Source organism: Salmo salar, chromosome ssa04 (assembly GCF_905237065.1).
Source record: "Salmo salar chromosome ssa04, Ssal_v3.1, whole genome shotgun sequence".
NCBI lineage: Eukaryota > Metazoa > Chordata > Actinopteri > Salmoniformes > Salmonidae > Salmo > Salmo salar.
The window spans coordinates 49,531,742-49,549,609 of record NC_059445.1 but is presented as its reverse complement, the minus strand read 5'-3'; the positions used below and the strand labels follow the sequence as shown (position 1 = coordinate 49,549,609).

General features: G+C 42.7%; 1 protein-coding gene across 1 annotated transcript in view; it reads right to left on the bottom strand.

The window, feature by feature from the left end:
* LOC106603321 (teneurin-1-like) overlaps window positions 1-17,868 on the bottom strand; it is a 187,802-nt gene that overhangs the window by 121,946 nt on the left and 47,988 nt on the right. The window contains 1 exon segment of the mRNA XM_014196852.2: window positions 17,586-17,859. Within this exon segment, the coding sequence (XP_014052327.2) occupies window positions 17,586-17,802 (217 nt within the window). The 5' untranslated portion in view covers window positions 17,803-17,859.

The window sequence follows — 17,868 nt, the reverse complement described above, 5'->3', positions numbered from 1 at the left end:
GCCAAGAGAAAACGACTTTGTAAGCTACAGTACCTTGTATAACTGGTGGAATTATACAAATAGTAGACTAGATAATACTTTAGAATGTAATACTTTGTCTTTATTTCAACCATTTGGCTATTCATTCAAATTCACAAAAGACCTCTGAATGGCTCAACTTTAAACATCAATCTTTGAACAACCATCTAAAGAACATTCCAACTAAATGAGAAACAAAGACTGTTTCAATTCTAATAAAACCATGAGATAATTCATAGTGACATATCGTTTCAGGGAGGAGATGCTGTGAAGTAAAGTGAGTTTTTCTCGTGCTAAGATCTCCCAAATAAGGCAGCGGAAAGATATATTTTTGGTGCTCACTTACATATCCCATGGGGAAGTGCTCACAACACAAAAATTGTTTCTAAGAGTCCGATTTCTTTTCAAAGAATACACTCTATAGGTATCACAGTATCCCCTATGTTGTCATACTCTATCAATTCAAAGGCAGCTGGTAGCATTGAAAGCAAATCTGCAAAGGCTGTTCTGGAGTGCAACATGTCATATTGTTGTCAGTGCACATCAGTGCACATCAGTGCATCATTTTCGAAACAATGTTAGGTCCACATTTTCCTGAGAAATGTAACGATTATATAAAGATCTTGGGGAACAGAGCTATTTTAGAATAGAGATCTTTTACTACTGCACGTTGCTACCTATAGTACCAGTCAAAAGTTTGAACAAGGGTTTTTCTTTATTTTTACTATTCACTATTATTCTACAATGTAGAGAAGATATCAAGACTATGAAATAACACATATGGAATCATGTAGTAACCATACAAATACATTTTAAATTTGAGATTCTTCAAAGTGGCCACCCTTTGACTTCATGAAAGCGTTGTACACTCTTGGAATTCCCTCAACAAGCTTCACCTGGAATGCTTTTCCAACAGTCTTGAAGGAGTTCCCACATATGCTGAGCCCTTGTTGGCTGCTTTTCCATCCCTGAGGTCCAACTCATCCCAAACCATCTCAATTGGGTTGAGGTTGGGTGATTGTGGAGGCCATGTCATCTGATGCAGCACTCCAACACTCTCGTTCTTGGTGAAAAAGCCCTTACACAGCCTGGAGGTGTGTTGGGTCATTGTCCTGTTGAAAAACAAATGATAGTCCCACTAAGCGCAAGCCAGATGGGATGGCGTATTGCTACAGAATGCTGTAGTAGCCATGGTGGTTAAGTGTGCCTTGAATTCTAAATAACTCACTGACAGCGTCACCAGCAAAGCACCACCACACCTCCTCCTCCATGCTTCACGGTTGGATGTACACATGCGAAGGTTATCCATTCACCTACTCTGCGTCTCACAAAGACACGGGGGTTAGAACCACAAATCTCAAATTTGGACTCACCAGACCAAAGGACAGATTTCCACCAGTCTAATGTCCATTGTTCGTGTTTCTTGCCCCAAGCAAGTCTCTTCTTCTCATTGGTTTCCTTTAGTAGTGGTTTCTTTGCAGCAATTCAAACATGAAGGCCTGATTCACGCAGTCTACTCTGAACAGTTGATGTTGAGATGTCTGTTACTTGAACTCTGCGAAGCATTTATTTGGGCTGCAATTTCTGAGGCTGGTAACTCTAATGAACTTATCCTCTTCAGCAGAGGTAACTCTGGGTCTTCCTTTCCTGTGGCGGTGCTCATGAGAGACAGTTTTATCATAGTGCTTGATGGTTTTTGCGACTGCACTTGAAGAATGATGGACTGTCATTTCTCTTTGCTTGTTTGAGCTGTTCTTGCTATAATATGGTATTTTACCAAATAGGACTATTTCTGTATACCACCCTACGAGTGATTGGCTCAAACGCATTAAGTTGGTTGAGAGAATGCCAAGAGTGTGCAAAGCTGTCATGAAGGCAAAGGGTGGCTACTTTGAAGAATCTGTTTAACACTTGTTTGGTTACTACATGATTCCATTTGTGTTATTTCATAGTTTTGATGTCTTCAATATTATTCTACAATGTAGAAAATAGTAAAAATAAAGAAAAACCCTTGAATGAATAGGTGTGTCCAAACTTATGAATGGTAATGTACATTTATCAGTATACTGGGTTGTACTGTACATTGACCTACACTGTGTCTTCATATCCCTTACGTCAGGATAATCTGGTATCGCCTGGGTGACAGTCTGTTTTCCTGCTTTCTTGCCAACTCCTTATGGAATTGTCATGCCAAACGTACCAATAACAATTATGTTTGGCTTGACAATGGAGTAGGCAAAAACTCAAACAGATCTGGGGCCAGGCTAATACGGAACATTCTGTCTACCATTTTCTGTAGCAATATTTACATTAGTTCAGTGAACTTTGCTGGCATATCCTCTCCTGAATTTTGCTGGCACTATTTCTTATTTCCTAAACTTATTGAACTATTGCTTAAACGTAAACTTATTTTCTGAAAATACAACGTTAACAAGTGCACAGCGACGAGAGACCGGAGCCTTGTGAGTCACTCTGCACCAGGTAATCTAGTAACACACAACTATATATTTGCCTGCTATATACTGTATCTTAGAATAACTATTAAATTAACTGACTAAAATGTGCTAAATACTCTGCACTTGTGAATTTGGTTTGCTAACTTACACACTTTTTAAACCAACACCTTTTCCTGTCAACTTTAGCATCCAGCCAACTTCTTGCCAATTTTTTTATATACATGAAAGGTATTGCTGGTGACAAAGCCGATACTTTTATTTCCGCCAACCGACCCTAGTAATGATTGCGGTAAAGTTCTGCCTTATTATGAAATGTAGCCATAATGCTGAGGCGGCAATAATACGCATTACGCTCTTAAGCTCTTGATGGTTGCTAAGCGGTGTCCATTACCACTATCCCCCTGGCAGTTCTAAACTTTGAGAGGCATGTCACTTCACCGATCTCTTTGCATAGCCCACCACATGCACTGTTTTCTTAACCGCGACTGGATGGATCCATAGAGAATTACTGTGGGAATAGATATCACTGAATAACGAACATTTTTACTAAAGTAGGCTAACGAAATTGAAGGGATCAAATTGTTATAATACAATTGAAGCAATAGCCTACCTGCGTGTGGTCAACTTTCAACTATTTCAGCACCGTCTTGATAAATCAATCAATTCCAGATTTTTTTTCTCACTAAATCTCCGTTTGGGTTATTGGTTAGGCTACAACTAGGCTGTGGAAATGTTAGCTAAATTGAGGTGAGTGCTGCTCATGATAATCTTGTCTAGTTGGCTCATTTATTAGCGACAATCATAACATTTTGCCAGCATGTTCGCGTATGTACAGAGCATTTGCATTTTGTTAAGTTACAGCCTTATTCTAAAATAGATTAAACTGATTTTTTCCCCTCATCGATCTACACATAATACCCCATAATGACAAAACAAAACCATATTTTTGGACATTTTTGCACATTTTTAATACATCCCCCAGGATTACTCCAGACATGATGGTTGACATTCAGGCCAAAGAGTTCAGTCTTTGTTTCATCAGACCAGAGAATCTTGTTTCTCATGGTCTGAGTCTTTAGGTACCTTTTGGCAAACTCAAAGAGGGCTGTCATGTGCCATTTACTGAGGAGTGGCTTCTGTCTGGCCAGTCTACCATAAAAGCCTGATTGGTGGAGTGCTGCAGAGATGGTTGTCCTTCTGGAAGGTTCTCCCATCTCCACAAAGGAACTCTGGAGCTCTGTCAGGTTGACCATCAGGTTCTTGGTCACCTCCCTGACCAAGGCCCTTCTCTCCCGATTGCTCCGTTTGGCTGGGCGGCCAGCTCTTGGAAGAGTCTTGGTGGTTCCAAACTTCTTCCATTTAAGAATGATAGAGGCCACTGTGTTCTTGAGGGCTTTCAATGCTGCAGACATATTTTGGCACCCTTCCCCAGATCTTTGCCGCGACACAGTCCTGTCTCAGGGCTCTACGGACAATTCCGTCGACCTCATGGCTTGGTTTTTTTCTCTGACATGCACTGTCAACTGTGAGACCTTATATAGACAGGTGTGTGCCTTTCCAAATCATGTTCAATCAATTGGATTTACCACAGGTGGACTCAAGTTGTAGAGACAGGATGCACCTGAGCTCAATTTCGTGTCTCATAGCACACTTATGTAAATAAGGTATTTTTTTTATTTTTATACAGTTGCTAAAATTTCTAAAAATCTATTTTCTCTTTGTCATTATGGGGTATTGTATGTAGATTGACGAGTCATTTTATAAAATATAATCAATTTTAGAATAAGGCTGTAACGTAACAAAATGTGGAAAAAGTCAAGGGGTCTGAATACTTTCCGAATACACTTTAGTTTAGGCCAAACAAGTGGATTATTTTGCTGTTCACTCGCAGTCGCTTAGTAGCCTAGGCCGACCAAAAGCTTGCGACTTGTCTTAATCAATCAATTTTGTTTTACTGAATCTCCATCTGTCTATTTGTGACTTCTCTGGCTGGGCAACTAAGTGGAGATGGTATAGCTCATCTATTTGTTTGCAAATCGATCACTGATTAGAAACATTTTGCATGCAATAATGTAGCCTAAATCAAGTGTAGTGTCACAACTTCTACAGAAGGTGGCGCCTCTCCCCGTTCGGGCGGCGCTCGTCGTCGCTGGCCTACTAGCTGCCACCGATCTCCTTTTCATTTTCATTTGGTGATGTCTGTTTTATGTTAGCACCTGTTTTGAGTTAGTTATTAGTGGGGGTATTTAGTCTATGTTTTGGTTTGGGAGTGTGCAGGATTATTTTGTGTCATTGTATTGTAGGTTGGGGATTTGATTTTCCTCTGCCGTTCGTTATTAGGCTATAGGGTTTGCTGGGCTGCGTCCCGACTCGATTTAGGGTTCTTACCTGTCGCTTGAGTTCTGTACCCTGCCTTGTTTTACGGCACTTTTGGACTGTGTTCATTAAAACGTATTTTCCCCACGTACCGGAGTCTCCTGCGCCTGACTTCACCCCTCCTGCATGTTGGAGTCACATGACATGTAGGCCTATTATTTTGCGGTTCCACACGTTGCCGTGACGCAAGTTATATTGTTATATGTCATTACATTCTTAGCCAACTATAAAATGTGTGTTGACTGTGATCAGGGTAGTCTAAGTGTTTTGTCTGTTTAATTAACAAAATACTATTGATTTCATGTGCATGGCGCACCCATGTAGCCTTTAGGCTGTCCAGACCAGTAACATCATTAAACTCAAAATATGCCATATTATTTTGAAAATAACTTTAGTTTTACAATGTTTCTTAGGACCTACCTAAAATAAATTAAAATTATTTCTTTGTGATGGTTTATATTCAATGGATTTATTCAAATAGACGTCCAACCACATCGGCCCACATCTAACTCCGCTCCTAAACTTGCCTATAAGTGCACGGGAGATATAAAATGCTTATCCTGGCAAGAATGTGGTGAAAATGGGACTGTATGAATTGGGTTCTGTAAAAGGTATTAGTCGCTAGTTATCAAAGTGGTTAGCTTCTTGCAAAATCAAGCTTCTCTTGGTAACTGCTGAGAATTCCACCCTGGATTAAGACCATTCTGTCTAATGTTTTGTGTGTGCAGAAAACTGTGAGTAACATTTGTTTGTTATTTGTATAACTATGAGCTGTCTGTCCTGCAAATAATTTGTCAGAGACCGTATACAATGTTTGCATGCACTTGTTAGCATTTAGCTAGCATCCGCTATGGGTATTTACGTGCATTGCTAACCTTCAGATTACAGTGGGGTATTCTGCATTTGAAAATAGCACCCCTTATGTTCAATGCTGGTAATACTGTGTACCCCGGGATGGCACAAGGATGGTACAAAGGTATGAAAATCTGGATACCGCCCAAGCCTACATGATGCATCCTTGACTAGGCTACTAACGTTAGACAAAATTCTAAAGTAACGTTTTCTCATATGACAAAACTCCACGTTTTTGTTTATCTATTTCACACACATCCATGTGCTTTTATGGAGAAAAAAAAATATAGGATGTTAATAGAACATCATCAAAACTAATTCAGATAGGCTCATGGTATTGTCAGACAGCAGTAATGTACTGTAATTTGTTATCATTGCCAGGTGGCAATGCGGTGTGCTTGGAAACTTTTTTTATTAAGAGTTTTTTTTATTTATAGAAAAAAACTTTCTGCTGGTCCTCGATTCAAATAACACATATGTGACAAAGTAGATAATTTGAATAATGCATGAACAATGTTGTACAGTTGAATGTACAACATTGGTGTGGTGTGGTGTTTGGAGCAAGCAGTCACACTACGCTTCGCTCCACAGGTAATATTACACTTCACTACATTACAACGGCTTGATTTGTTTGATCTGAGCAATTCTTCTTAGCTAGCTACATAGCCGTCTTTGTATCAAAGATAATTGTGTAGTTTAGAGTAATTGAGTAATTATCGAGGCAAGCTATCTTCGTCCTCCTAACGTAGTCAACACTGCTAGCTGCTAGCTAGCTAGTCATCACTGCTAGCTAGCCAACTTCTACCGACTAGCAGCACTGTAGAAACTATTACATTACAACGTAACGACTTGATTAGTGTGGTGTTAGTGTTAGTTAGCCAGCTACATAGTTGTCTTTGCTGTCTCTGTATCTAAGATAATTGTGTAGTTTGAGTAATTATCGAGGTGAGCTAGCCAGCCGCGACGCGGCGCCAGACTTAGTCAACACACCTAGTCATCATTAACCCACTGCTAGCTAGCCAACCGTTACCGACTAGCAGCGCTGTAGATACTAATACTTTACAACGGAACGATTTGACTAGTGCAGTGTTAGCTAGCTAGCTACTTAGTTGTCTTTGTCATAGCTTGATAATTGTGTAGTCTAGTAATTACCGAGGTTAGCTAGCCAGCCATCGAGGTTAGCTAGCCAGCTATTTCCGTCCCCCGCGACGCCATTTTTCCTAACCCAGCCAACTATTACCGACGAGCAGCATTGTAGAAACTAAATACATTACAAGGAACGTCTTGATTAGTGTTATGTTAGCTAGCTAGCTACAAAGTTGCTTTGTATCATGACAAGGTGTAGTACTGAAACTATCGAGGTTACCTAGCCAGCTACACGTTCAAAGTCAACAACGCAGCCACTGCTAGCTAGCCTACTCCACCAGCCAGCAGTACTGTATCATTTTAGTCAATAAGATTTTTGCAACGTAAGCTTAACTTTCTGAACATTCGAGACGTGTAGTCCACTTGTCATTCCAATCTCCTTTGCATTAGCGTAGCCTCTTCTGTAGCTTGTCTACTATGTGTCTGTCTATCCCTGTTCTCTCCCCTCTGCACAGGCCATAGAAACGCTCCACACCGCGTGGCCGCTGCCACTCTAACCTGGTGGTCCCAGCGCGCACGACCCACGTGGAGTTCCAGGTCTCCGGCAGCCTCTGGAACTGCCGGTCTGCGGCCAACAAGGCTGAGTTCATCTCAGCCTATGCTACCCTCCAGTCCCTAGACTTCCTGGCGCTGACGGAAACATGGATTACCACAGATAACACTGCTACTCCTACTGCTCTCTCCTCGTCTGACTACGTGTTCTCGCATACCCCTAGAGCATCGAGCCAGCGGGGTGGTGGCACTGGAATCCTCATCTCTCCCAAGTGGACATTCTCTCTTTCTCCCCTGACCCATCTGTCTATCTCCTCATTTGAATTCCATGCTGTCACAGTTACCAGCCCTTTAAAGCTTAACATCCTTATCATTTATCGCCCTCCAGGTTCCCTTGGAGAGTTCATCAATGAGCTTGACGCCTTGATAAGTTCCTTTCCTGAGGATGGCTCACCTCTCACAGTTCTGGGTGACTTTAACCTCCCCACGTCTACCTTTGACTCATTCCTCTCTGCCTCCTTCTTTCCACTCCTCTCCTCTTTCGACCTCACCCTCTCACCTCCCCCCCCTACTCACAAGGCAGGCAATACGCTTGACCTCATCTTTACTAGATGCTGTTCTTCCACTAGTCTCATTGCAACTCCCCTCCAAGTCTCCGACCACTACCTTGTATCCTTTTCCCTCTCGCTCTCATCCAACACTTCTCACTCTGCCCCTACTCAGATGGTATTGCGCCGTCCCAACCTTCGCTCTCTCTCTCCCGCTACTCTCTCCTCTTCCATCCTATCATCTCTTCCCTCTGCTCAAACCTTCTCCAACCGATCTCCTGATTCTGCCTCCTCAACCCTCCTCTCCTCCCTCTCTGCATCCTTTGATTTCCTCTGTCCCCTATCGTCCAGGCCGGCTCGGTCCTCCCCTCCTGCTCCGTGGCTCGACGACTCACTGCGAGCACACAGAACAGGGCTCCGGGCAGCCGAGCGGAAATGGAGGAAAACTCGCCTCCCTGCGGACCTGGCATCCTTTCACTCCCTCCTCTCTACATTTTTCTCTTCTGTCTCTGCTGCTAAAGCCACTTTCTACCACTCTAAACTCCAAGCATCTGCCTCTAACCCTAGGAAGCTCTTTGCTACCTTCTCCTCCCTCCTGAATCCTCCTCCCCCTCCCCCCCCCCTCCTCCCTCTCTGCGGATGACTTCGTCAACCATTTTGAAAAGAAGGTTGACGACATCCGATCCTCGTTTGTTAAGTCAAACGACACCGCTGGTCCTGCTCACACTGCCCTACCCTGTGCTTTGACCTCTTTCTCCCCTCTCTCTCCAGATGAAATCTCGCGTCTTGTGACGGCCGGCCGCACAACAACCTGCCCACTTGACCCTATCCCCTCCTCTCTTCTCCAGACCATTTCCGGAGACCTTCTCCCCTACCTCACCTCGCTCATCAACTCATCCTTGACCGCTGGCTACGTCCCTTCCGTCTTCAAGAGAGCGAGAGTTGCACCCCTTCTGAAAAAACCTACACTCGATCCCTCCGATGTCAACAACTACAGACCAGTATCCCTTCTCTCCTTTCTCTCCAAAACTCTTGAACGTGCCGTCCTTGGCCAGCTCTCTTGCTATCTCTCTCAGAACGACCTTCTTGATCCTAATCAGTCAGGTTTCAAGACTGGGCATTCAACTGAGACTGCTCTTCTCTGTGTCACGGAGGCTCTCCGCACTGCTAAAGCTAACTCTCTCTCCTCTGCTCTCATCCTTCTAGACCTATCTGCTGCCTTTGATACCGTGAACCATCAGATCCTCCTCTCCACCCTCTCCGAGCTGGGCATCTCCGGCGCGGCCCACGCTTGGATTGCGTCCTACCTGACAGGTCGCTCCTACCAGGTGGCGTGGCGAGAATCTGTCTCCGCACCACGTGCTCTCACCACTGGTGTCCCCCAGGGCTCTGTTCTAGGCCCAGTCCTATTCTCGCTATACACCAAGTCACTTGGCTCTGTCATATCCTCACATGGTCTCTCATATCATTGCTATGCAGATGACACACAATTAATCTTCTCCTTTCCCCCTTCTGACAACCAGGTGGCGAATCGCATCTCTGCATGTCTGGCAGACATATCAGTGTGGATGACGGATCACCACCTCAAGCTGAACCTCGGCAAGACGGAGCTGCTCTTCCTCCCGGGGAAGGACTGCCCGTTCCATGATCTCGCCATCACGGTTGACAACTCCCTTGTGTCCTCCTCCCAGAGTGCTAAGAGCCTCGGCGTGACCCTGGACAACACCCTGTCGTTCTCCACTAACATCAAGGCGGTGACCCGATCCTGTAGGTTCATGCTCTACAACATTCGCAGAGTACGACCCTGCCTCACACAGGAAGCGGCGCTGGTCCTAATCCAGGCACTTGTCATCTCCCGTCTGGATTACTGCAACTCGTTGTTGGCTGGGCTCCCTGCCTGTGCCACTAAACCCCTACAACTCATCCAGAACGCCGCAGCCCGTCTGGTGTTCAACCTTCCCAAGTTCTCTCACGTCACCCCGCTCCTCCGCTCTCTCCACTGGCTTCCAGTCGAAGCTCGCATCCGCTACAAGACCATGGTGCTTGCCTACGGAGCTGTGAGGGGAACGGCACCTCCGTACCTTCAGGCTCTGATCAGGCCCTACACCCAAACAAGGGCACTGCGTTCATCCACCTCTGGCCTGCTTGCCTCCCTACCTCTGAGGAAGCACAGTTCCCGCTCAGCCCAGTCAAAACTGTTCGCTGCTCTGGCACCCCAATGGTGGAACAAGCTCCCTCACGACGCCAGGACAGTGGAGTCAATCACCACCTTCCGGAGACACCTGAAACCCCACCTCTTTAAGGAATACCTGGGATAGGATTAAGTAATCCTTCTAACCCCCCCGTAAAAGATTTAGATGCACTATTGTAAAGTGGTTGTTCCACTGGATATTATAAGGTGAATGCACCAATTTGTAAGTCGCTCTGGATAAGAGCGTCTGCTAAATGACTTAAATGTAAATGTAATATGCAATATATGTAATACATGATTATTAGCAGTGTGTTTGTCTACAAGGCTGAAGAAAGACGCAGCTCCTCATTTAATGTATTCTTAACAAAGTAACACAATAAATGTAATTCCACATTACAAAGAAAAAAAAAACATCTAATCTGCGATTCGAACACTTACTGCAAACTGCAAAAATTGTCAGGTGCTAGGCTCACTACACTGAGAGCTATTTGACCAGTCAATCAAACATGTGATTTTAGTAACTTTGATTAGCAGAACGTGTTATTTTTTTTTCATCTGTTAACAACAATTTCATGAAAGTGTTTGATCACATCCAAATACGTTAATCTTTTTATTTGGCTGTTGTGGAATTTGTTACACAAATAATCATGCTGGTCATGTTATCTTAGGGCTATGTGTGCCATGTAATCTCAGGGGAAAAGCTAACATAGCATTTTCGGGGGGGAAAAAAAGTCTAAGCAAGAGTTCATAAGTATAGATCCACTCAGAATAGAAGAAAAACTAACATATATTTTTCTCTCTCCATTGGATGTTCAGAAATTGGAGAGGCATTGTGGAAGTGTGTGGATGCTGTGAGTATTCTCACAGAATGAGGCGTTGGGAGCACCATCTGTTTTCACCACCTCCAGATCAGGGATGGCTGAACAGTGATTCCTCCAGTTACCTTTCAAGATGGAAAACAATACGATATCCTTCAAATAATTCAGAACTAAGAATACTAATCTTAACTCGCAAGCGTGGAAACTAAAAACACTTTCAGATTTCTAGGTCATTGTTGGAGGGACATAATTAGGCGAGTTTTGTTTTCACTTGAAAGAGCAGCAAAAATATTTAACGAAGCACTTACCTGGGAAAATTAAATACACTTCTTCCACGTCAGTTTTGCACCTACATACCAGCTGCGAAAAGTGTCTATGTACATCCTTTTCAACAATAAATTCACTTACACCAAAGAGGATGACGCATCCTATTTTATTCCTAATCTGTTCTGCACAGTTTGGTCAAATCATAACTTCCAACAGTAGCGGATCAATCTTTATCAACATTTACACTGCTGAGAGCGAATTGACTTCACCTTAGAGATATTTGTGATAAAGTCTGGGTCACATAACTAAACAAGAATGAAATATAACAGAGTACCGTCACTTTACCATTACACACAGACATTAACTGTACATTATCTAATTACATTTTCTTATCAAAACTAGATAAGTGTGATATACACTCAGTGGCCAGTTTTTTAGGTACACCACCCCATTAATGAAAATAGTTTGTTCCTACAGACAGTGAGTCACTTGGTCATGACTTGCTATATAAAGCAGGCAGACAGGCATTCAGTTACTGTTCGATTGAACGTTAGAATGGGAAAAACTAGTGACCTAAGCGACTTTGAGCATGGTATGATCAGAAATGGCCGGCCTCCTGCGCTTTTCACGCACAACAGTGTGTAGGGTATACAAAGACTGGTGCAAAAAACAAAAAACATCCAGTCAGCTTCAGTCCTATGGGCGAAAACAGCTCGTTGATGAGAGGTCGAAGGAGAATGGCAATAATCGTTCAAGCTAAAAGGCGTGCCACAAACAGGCAAATAACGGCACAGTACAACAGTGGTGTGAAGAACGGCATCTCAGAATACACAACTCGTCGGTCCTTGTCACGGATGGGCTATTGCAGCAGACGACCAACAGAGTTCCACTCCTATCAGCTAAAAACATGAAGAATCGGCTCCAGTGGGCACGCGATCACCAACACTGGACAATTGAGCAGTCAGAAAATATTTCCTGGTCCAACGAATCCCGGATCCTGTTGTGTCATGCTGATGGCAGAGTCAGGATTTGGCGTAAGCAGCATGAGTCCATGGCCCCATCCTGCCTGGTGTCAACGGTACAGGCTGATGGTGGGGGTATAATGGTGTGCGGAACTATCCAGGCACACGTTAGGTCCCTTGACACCAACTGAGAAACACTTCCGTTTCCTGAGGAAAAGGGGGTGTGACTCGGTACTAGGTGGGTGTACCTAATAAACTGAGCACTGAGAGTAAATGATTGCAGATTACCGAGGCCTGTTATACTGTATAGTGATAAAAGGTATTTAATTAATTTATTGATCATAAAAAAAACAACATTTTAGTTAAATTGTTTTAGCAACAGTTTCAATGGGTTTGTCTGGGCTGCACAATAATCTGGCGTAGATCAAAATCCTGTGTGACTAGACTCCGTAATATCAGTCTGTGGCCATGGTCTGTACTCAACACTGCGGTGCGGCTTGCATATGGAGAGGGGTCGTCTTTCTTTAAACTGCTCTTGAGAATCCCTCACCAAGGTGACTTGCCTGACCTCACTCTCAAGTAATAATCTCTACACTAATTATGCCAGTCAGGAACCCATGTCCTTGACCAATTTCTTGTCAGTGAATACCTCTCTCCAACCTCCTGCCCCTTAAAATCACAGCCGCAAAATGGAGGCAACAGCAAAAAATGAACACAAATGAGCACTGAAAACTAGGGATGGGAATTGCCAGGGACCTCATGTTACAATATTATCACGATACTTAGGTGCTGAAACGATATGCATTGCGATTCTTACCATTCTATATGTATTGCGATTTGATGTTCTAAACATATTGCTCACTATAAGTCTGCTGCAGAGAGACAAGAGAGAGCCATAATAAAACCAAGTTTTAATCAGTCATGGAAATAAAAGTGCTGAAAACATGTTGACTCACTATTTAAAGATATTCTCTGGTACCTTTGTATACTTTTTCACCAGTAGTTCGGAAGGTAGCGCCCCAAGCCAGAAGTGGTCCCTGAAAATTGTGTACTATGTCACAAATGTGCAGATATGTGAACCACGTCATTGCTCTCTCTCTCGCTCTACTGTGTGTGTGTGTGTGTGTGTGTGTGTGTGTGTGTGTGTGTGTGTGTCTTGCTAGCTGTAACTCAAATGGCGAGGGGCTGAAGCTCATTGGCTGAAACTCTGCTAGGCAGCTAGCCCACGTATGGGTAAATTCAGGTGAAATGGCACTGCACAGCTTCTGGAAAACATTCGCTTTCAAACTAGGGATTTCGTGGCTAATTGAAGTAAGACATAGGGCGGCGCACAATTGTCCGGGTTAGGGGTGGGTTTGGCCGGGGGCTCATCGCGCTCTAGCGACTCCTTGTGGCGGGCCGGGCGCCTGCAGGTTGACCTCGGTCGTCAGTTGAGAGGTGTTTCCTCTGACACGTTGGTGCGGCTGGCTTCTGGGTTAAGCGGGTGGGTGTGCGGTTTAGCGGGTCATATTTCGGAGGATGCATGACTTGACCTTCACCTCTCCGAGCCCGTTGGGGAGTTGCAGACATGAGACAAGATCGTAATTGGGAAGAAAAAGGGGTTAAAATACCAAAATTTTATAAAATATGTTTCTAAACACTTCTACATTTACGTGGATGCTACCCTCAAATTCAAGCTGACAGTCTGCACTTTAACCTCATACTCATTGTATAATTTAAAATCCAAAATGCTGGAGTACAGAGCCCCCCCCAAAATGTCACTGTCCCAATACTTTGAGCTCACTGTATACAGTATGTATTTTTTGTATTTATTTTACAAATTGATACTTGGTGTCAAAGTATCAATATAATATCATCCTAAATATTGCGATATGTAACTGTATACATTTTTTCCCAATCACTCCTGATAATGTTGTCCTCTCCAGATAGGGGCTGAAATCATGTGCATATTGTTTTGCAATGAATCTGTTCAGGTTGAAAAAGATGCTGCTCCAAGCAAATGTCATTTGTTCATTTTATGCAGTTTCCAAGGTAACCAGAACAAAATGTTTTGTTCGGTGTATCATTTGAATACCCTAATACATGGGAGCTGAAAGCCGATTTAAGCTCACATTTGCAGTTAAGACAAGAATATGCATCTTCCATCATTCGCATACATTTTAAGGTAAATCTAAGGAAAATAAGATACTACAGTATATAAATGATCATGTGATTAGAAATATAGCACTGTTAATCATATCAATGTGAGGGAGATGCTGTTCAGGTGTTATGCATATGCACATGTTGCCTTCATATACAGTATACTACTATATGTGAAATAATTGTTGTGTTATATCTTTAGAAAGTGTAAATCATCATTTGACTTAGAAATACCTACTCTAATCATCAGATGATCAACTACTGATAGGCAATATAAGAAATTATCCTCATATAAATTATTATAGAAATAATAGTCATAATACTGAAGACGTTTTCAGCATGACTTTATTCTTCAATTCTTACCTTCAAATGACTCCTTCAATTAACTTACAATGATCAAGGAATGTGTCATGTCAACTATATTTCAGAACTGAAATTATTCCAGGACTGCATAAAGAGACAGAATAGGGTTAGAAGAATTTCCATGTAAAACAATGAAAACAGCAACACTGATCAAAGTTTAACTACTGCGGTACACATGTACTATCACTATTAAGATAATGTCATAATCTTCTATTTACGTCCATGTTCTGTGCCTGTACATACTTACGCACAATAACCTTACAAATATATTTCGTATAGGTCCTATGTAGAATTGACATCATAAACTACAGCTGTAGTGAGGAAACCTTACAGTAGCTCCTAGAAATCATCCTTCTTTTACAATGACTTTGTGATTGTGTTGTTCCCCCAATCTTACAAGTGCTCGTTTCCCCCTGATACAGGTGAAGTCGGAAGTTTACACATACCTTAGCCAAATACATTTAAACTCAGTTTCACAATTCCTGACATTTAATCCTAGTAAAAATTCCCTGTCTTAGGTCAGTTAGGATCACCACTTTATTTTAAGAATGTGAAATGTCAGAATAATAGGAGAGAGAATGATTTATTTCAGCTTTTATTTATTTGATCATATTCCCAGTGGGTCAGAAGTTTACATACACTCAATTAGTATTTGGTAGCAATGCCTTTAAGTTGTTTAACTTTGGTCAAACATTTTGTGCAGCCTTCCACAAGCTTCCCACAATAAGTTGGGTGAATTTTGGCCCATTCCTCCTGACAGAGCTGGTGTAACTGAGTCAGGTTTGTAGGCCTCCTTGCTTGCATACGCTTTTTCAGTTCTGCCCACAAATTTTCTATCGGATTGAGGTCAGGGCTTTGTGATGGCCACTCCAATACCTTGACTTTGTTGTCCTTAAGCCATTTTGCCACAACTTTGGAAGTATGCTTGAGGTCATTGTCCATTTGGAAGACCCATTTGCGTCCAAGCTTTAACTTCCTGACTGATGTCTTGAGATGTTGCTTCAATATATCCACATAATTTTCCTCCCTCATGATGCTATCTATTTTGTGAAGTGCACCAGTCCCTCCTGCAGCAAAGCACCCCCACAACATGGTGCTGCCACCCCCGTGCTTCACGGTTGGGATTGTGTTCTTCGGCTTGCAAGCCTCCCCCTTTTTCCTCCAAACATAATGATGGTCATTATGGTCAAACAGTTCTATTTTTGTTTCATCAGACCAGAGGACATTTCTCCAAAAAGTGCAGTTGCAAACCGTAGTCTGGCTTTTTAATGGCAGTTTTGAGCAGGGGCTTCTTCCTTGCTGAGCGGCCTTTCAGGTTATGTCGATATAGGACTCATTTTACTGTGGATATAGATACTTTTGTACCCGTTTCCTCCAGCATCTTCACAAGGTCCTTTGCTGTTGTTCTGGGATTGATTTTCACTTTTGGCACCAAAGTACGTTAATCTCTAGGAGACAGAATGAGTCTCCTTCCTGAGCTATATGACGGCTGCGTGGTCCCATGGTGTTAATACTTGCGTACTATTGTTTGTTCAGGCGTTTGGAAATTGCTCCCATGGATGAACCAGACTTGTGGAGGTCTACAATTCTTGGCTGATTTCTCTTGATTTTCCCATGATGTCAAGCAAAGAGGCTCCGAGTTTGAAGGTAGGCCTTGAAATACATCCACAGGTACACCTCCAATTGACTCAAATTATGTCAATTAGCCTATCAGAAGCTTCTAAAGCCATGATATCCTTTTCTGGAATTTTCCGAGCTGTTTAAAGGCACAGTCAACTTTGTGTATGTAAACGTCTGACCCACTGAAATTGTGATAGTGAATTATAAGTGAAATAATCTCTGTAAACAATTGTTGGACAAATGACTTGTGTCATGCACAAAGTAGATGTCCTAACCGACTTGCCAAAACTATAGTTTGTTAACAAGAAATTTGTGGAGTGGTTGAAAAACAAGTTTTAATGACTCCAACCTAAGTGTATGTAAACTTCCGACTTCAACTGTATACTGTGAAAGGTAAACAGTCAACCAGTGGTTTAGATGGGACCTGAAATAACCTCCATAGTGGTATTTTATGTCTTCCTGAAGCAGACCAGACCGTGTGACATTTTTGTATGAGGAACCTTCAAGAGACAGTGATGGCATACAGCACACTATGTGTTCAGTGAACAAGGTAGATAACAATATAGACTGTGCAATGAAAAACTGAGCAGAAACATCACCACTAAAACCATTCATAATTCGATAAGTGAGTTTTGTGTTTTCCCTGTAACACTCATTTCCTATTCTCATTTCCTAACAATCATTGTTTAGAGTGGTTAGAATAGAGGTGTGATTGTGTTATATTGTACAGAGAAAAAGTCAATTCAAACATAATTATACACTCCCCCCCATCCCTATCCCATCCCACCCCCCAAACCCCAACACAGCCCTAAGGTGTTAAAAAGCTCCTATGTGTGACTAGCTAGACGAGGAAACAATTTATGGAATAACTGCATTACCTCTGTAATTCACATTTTTCACAACAACATTCAACCGAGTCTACCTTCCACATTAGCATGCAATCCTTCCATAGTCACTGCAGGTAGCAGCAGAGTAGAGTTTTCATAAATTTACCAGGGGATATGTGGATACGGGGACATGAGATTGTAAAATTCATTTGGCTAGCTGCAATGTCATGATAAGTCTTACCATGCATACAATCACACTGCATTTGCCTGTCTCCCCCTGCAACCTCTCTGCCATTTTGACATCATAACTGACCATAACCTGTGCAGGGAAAACTGATTAACCTGGAACCTGTGCGTTTATCAATAACTACAAAATGTAATGGGCATTTAGCGTATAAATGCCCCCAGCACAGTTACCAATCAAAACGAATGACTATTTCAATTGAATTACTATTTAACAATCTCATTGTGACTGGCTAAACTAGTTTGTGGTGTGTGGTTATAGCGTACCTCCAGTGTGTTCCTCCACTGTTTTCCGCTTGGCTCTGTGGCTGTTGTAGTTTAGTCTCATCTCCTGGCCGTAGTCGGGCAGGGTCTCTCGGGATGTGTAGGATTTGCAAAGGTTCCTGCCGTCCTCGCTTTCGTCTGAGGAGCTGGTGTAGGCGAGCTCCATCTCATTCCGGGCCTTGGACAACGACTGGTAAGGCTTACAATCCATCTGCTCCATGCCTGGCAACACTGAACCAAGCTCATTCAGTCATTGGATCCAAAATGCAAGACCAATCTGGAGGAA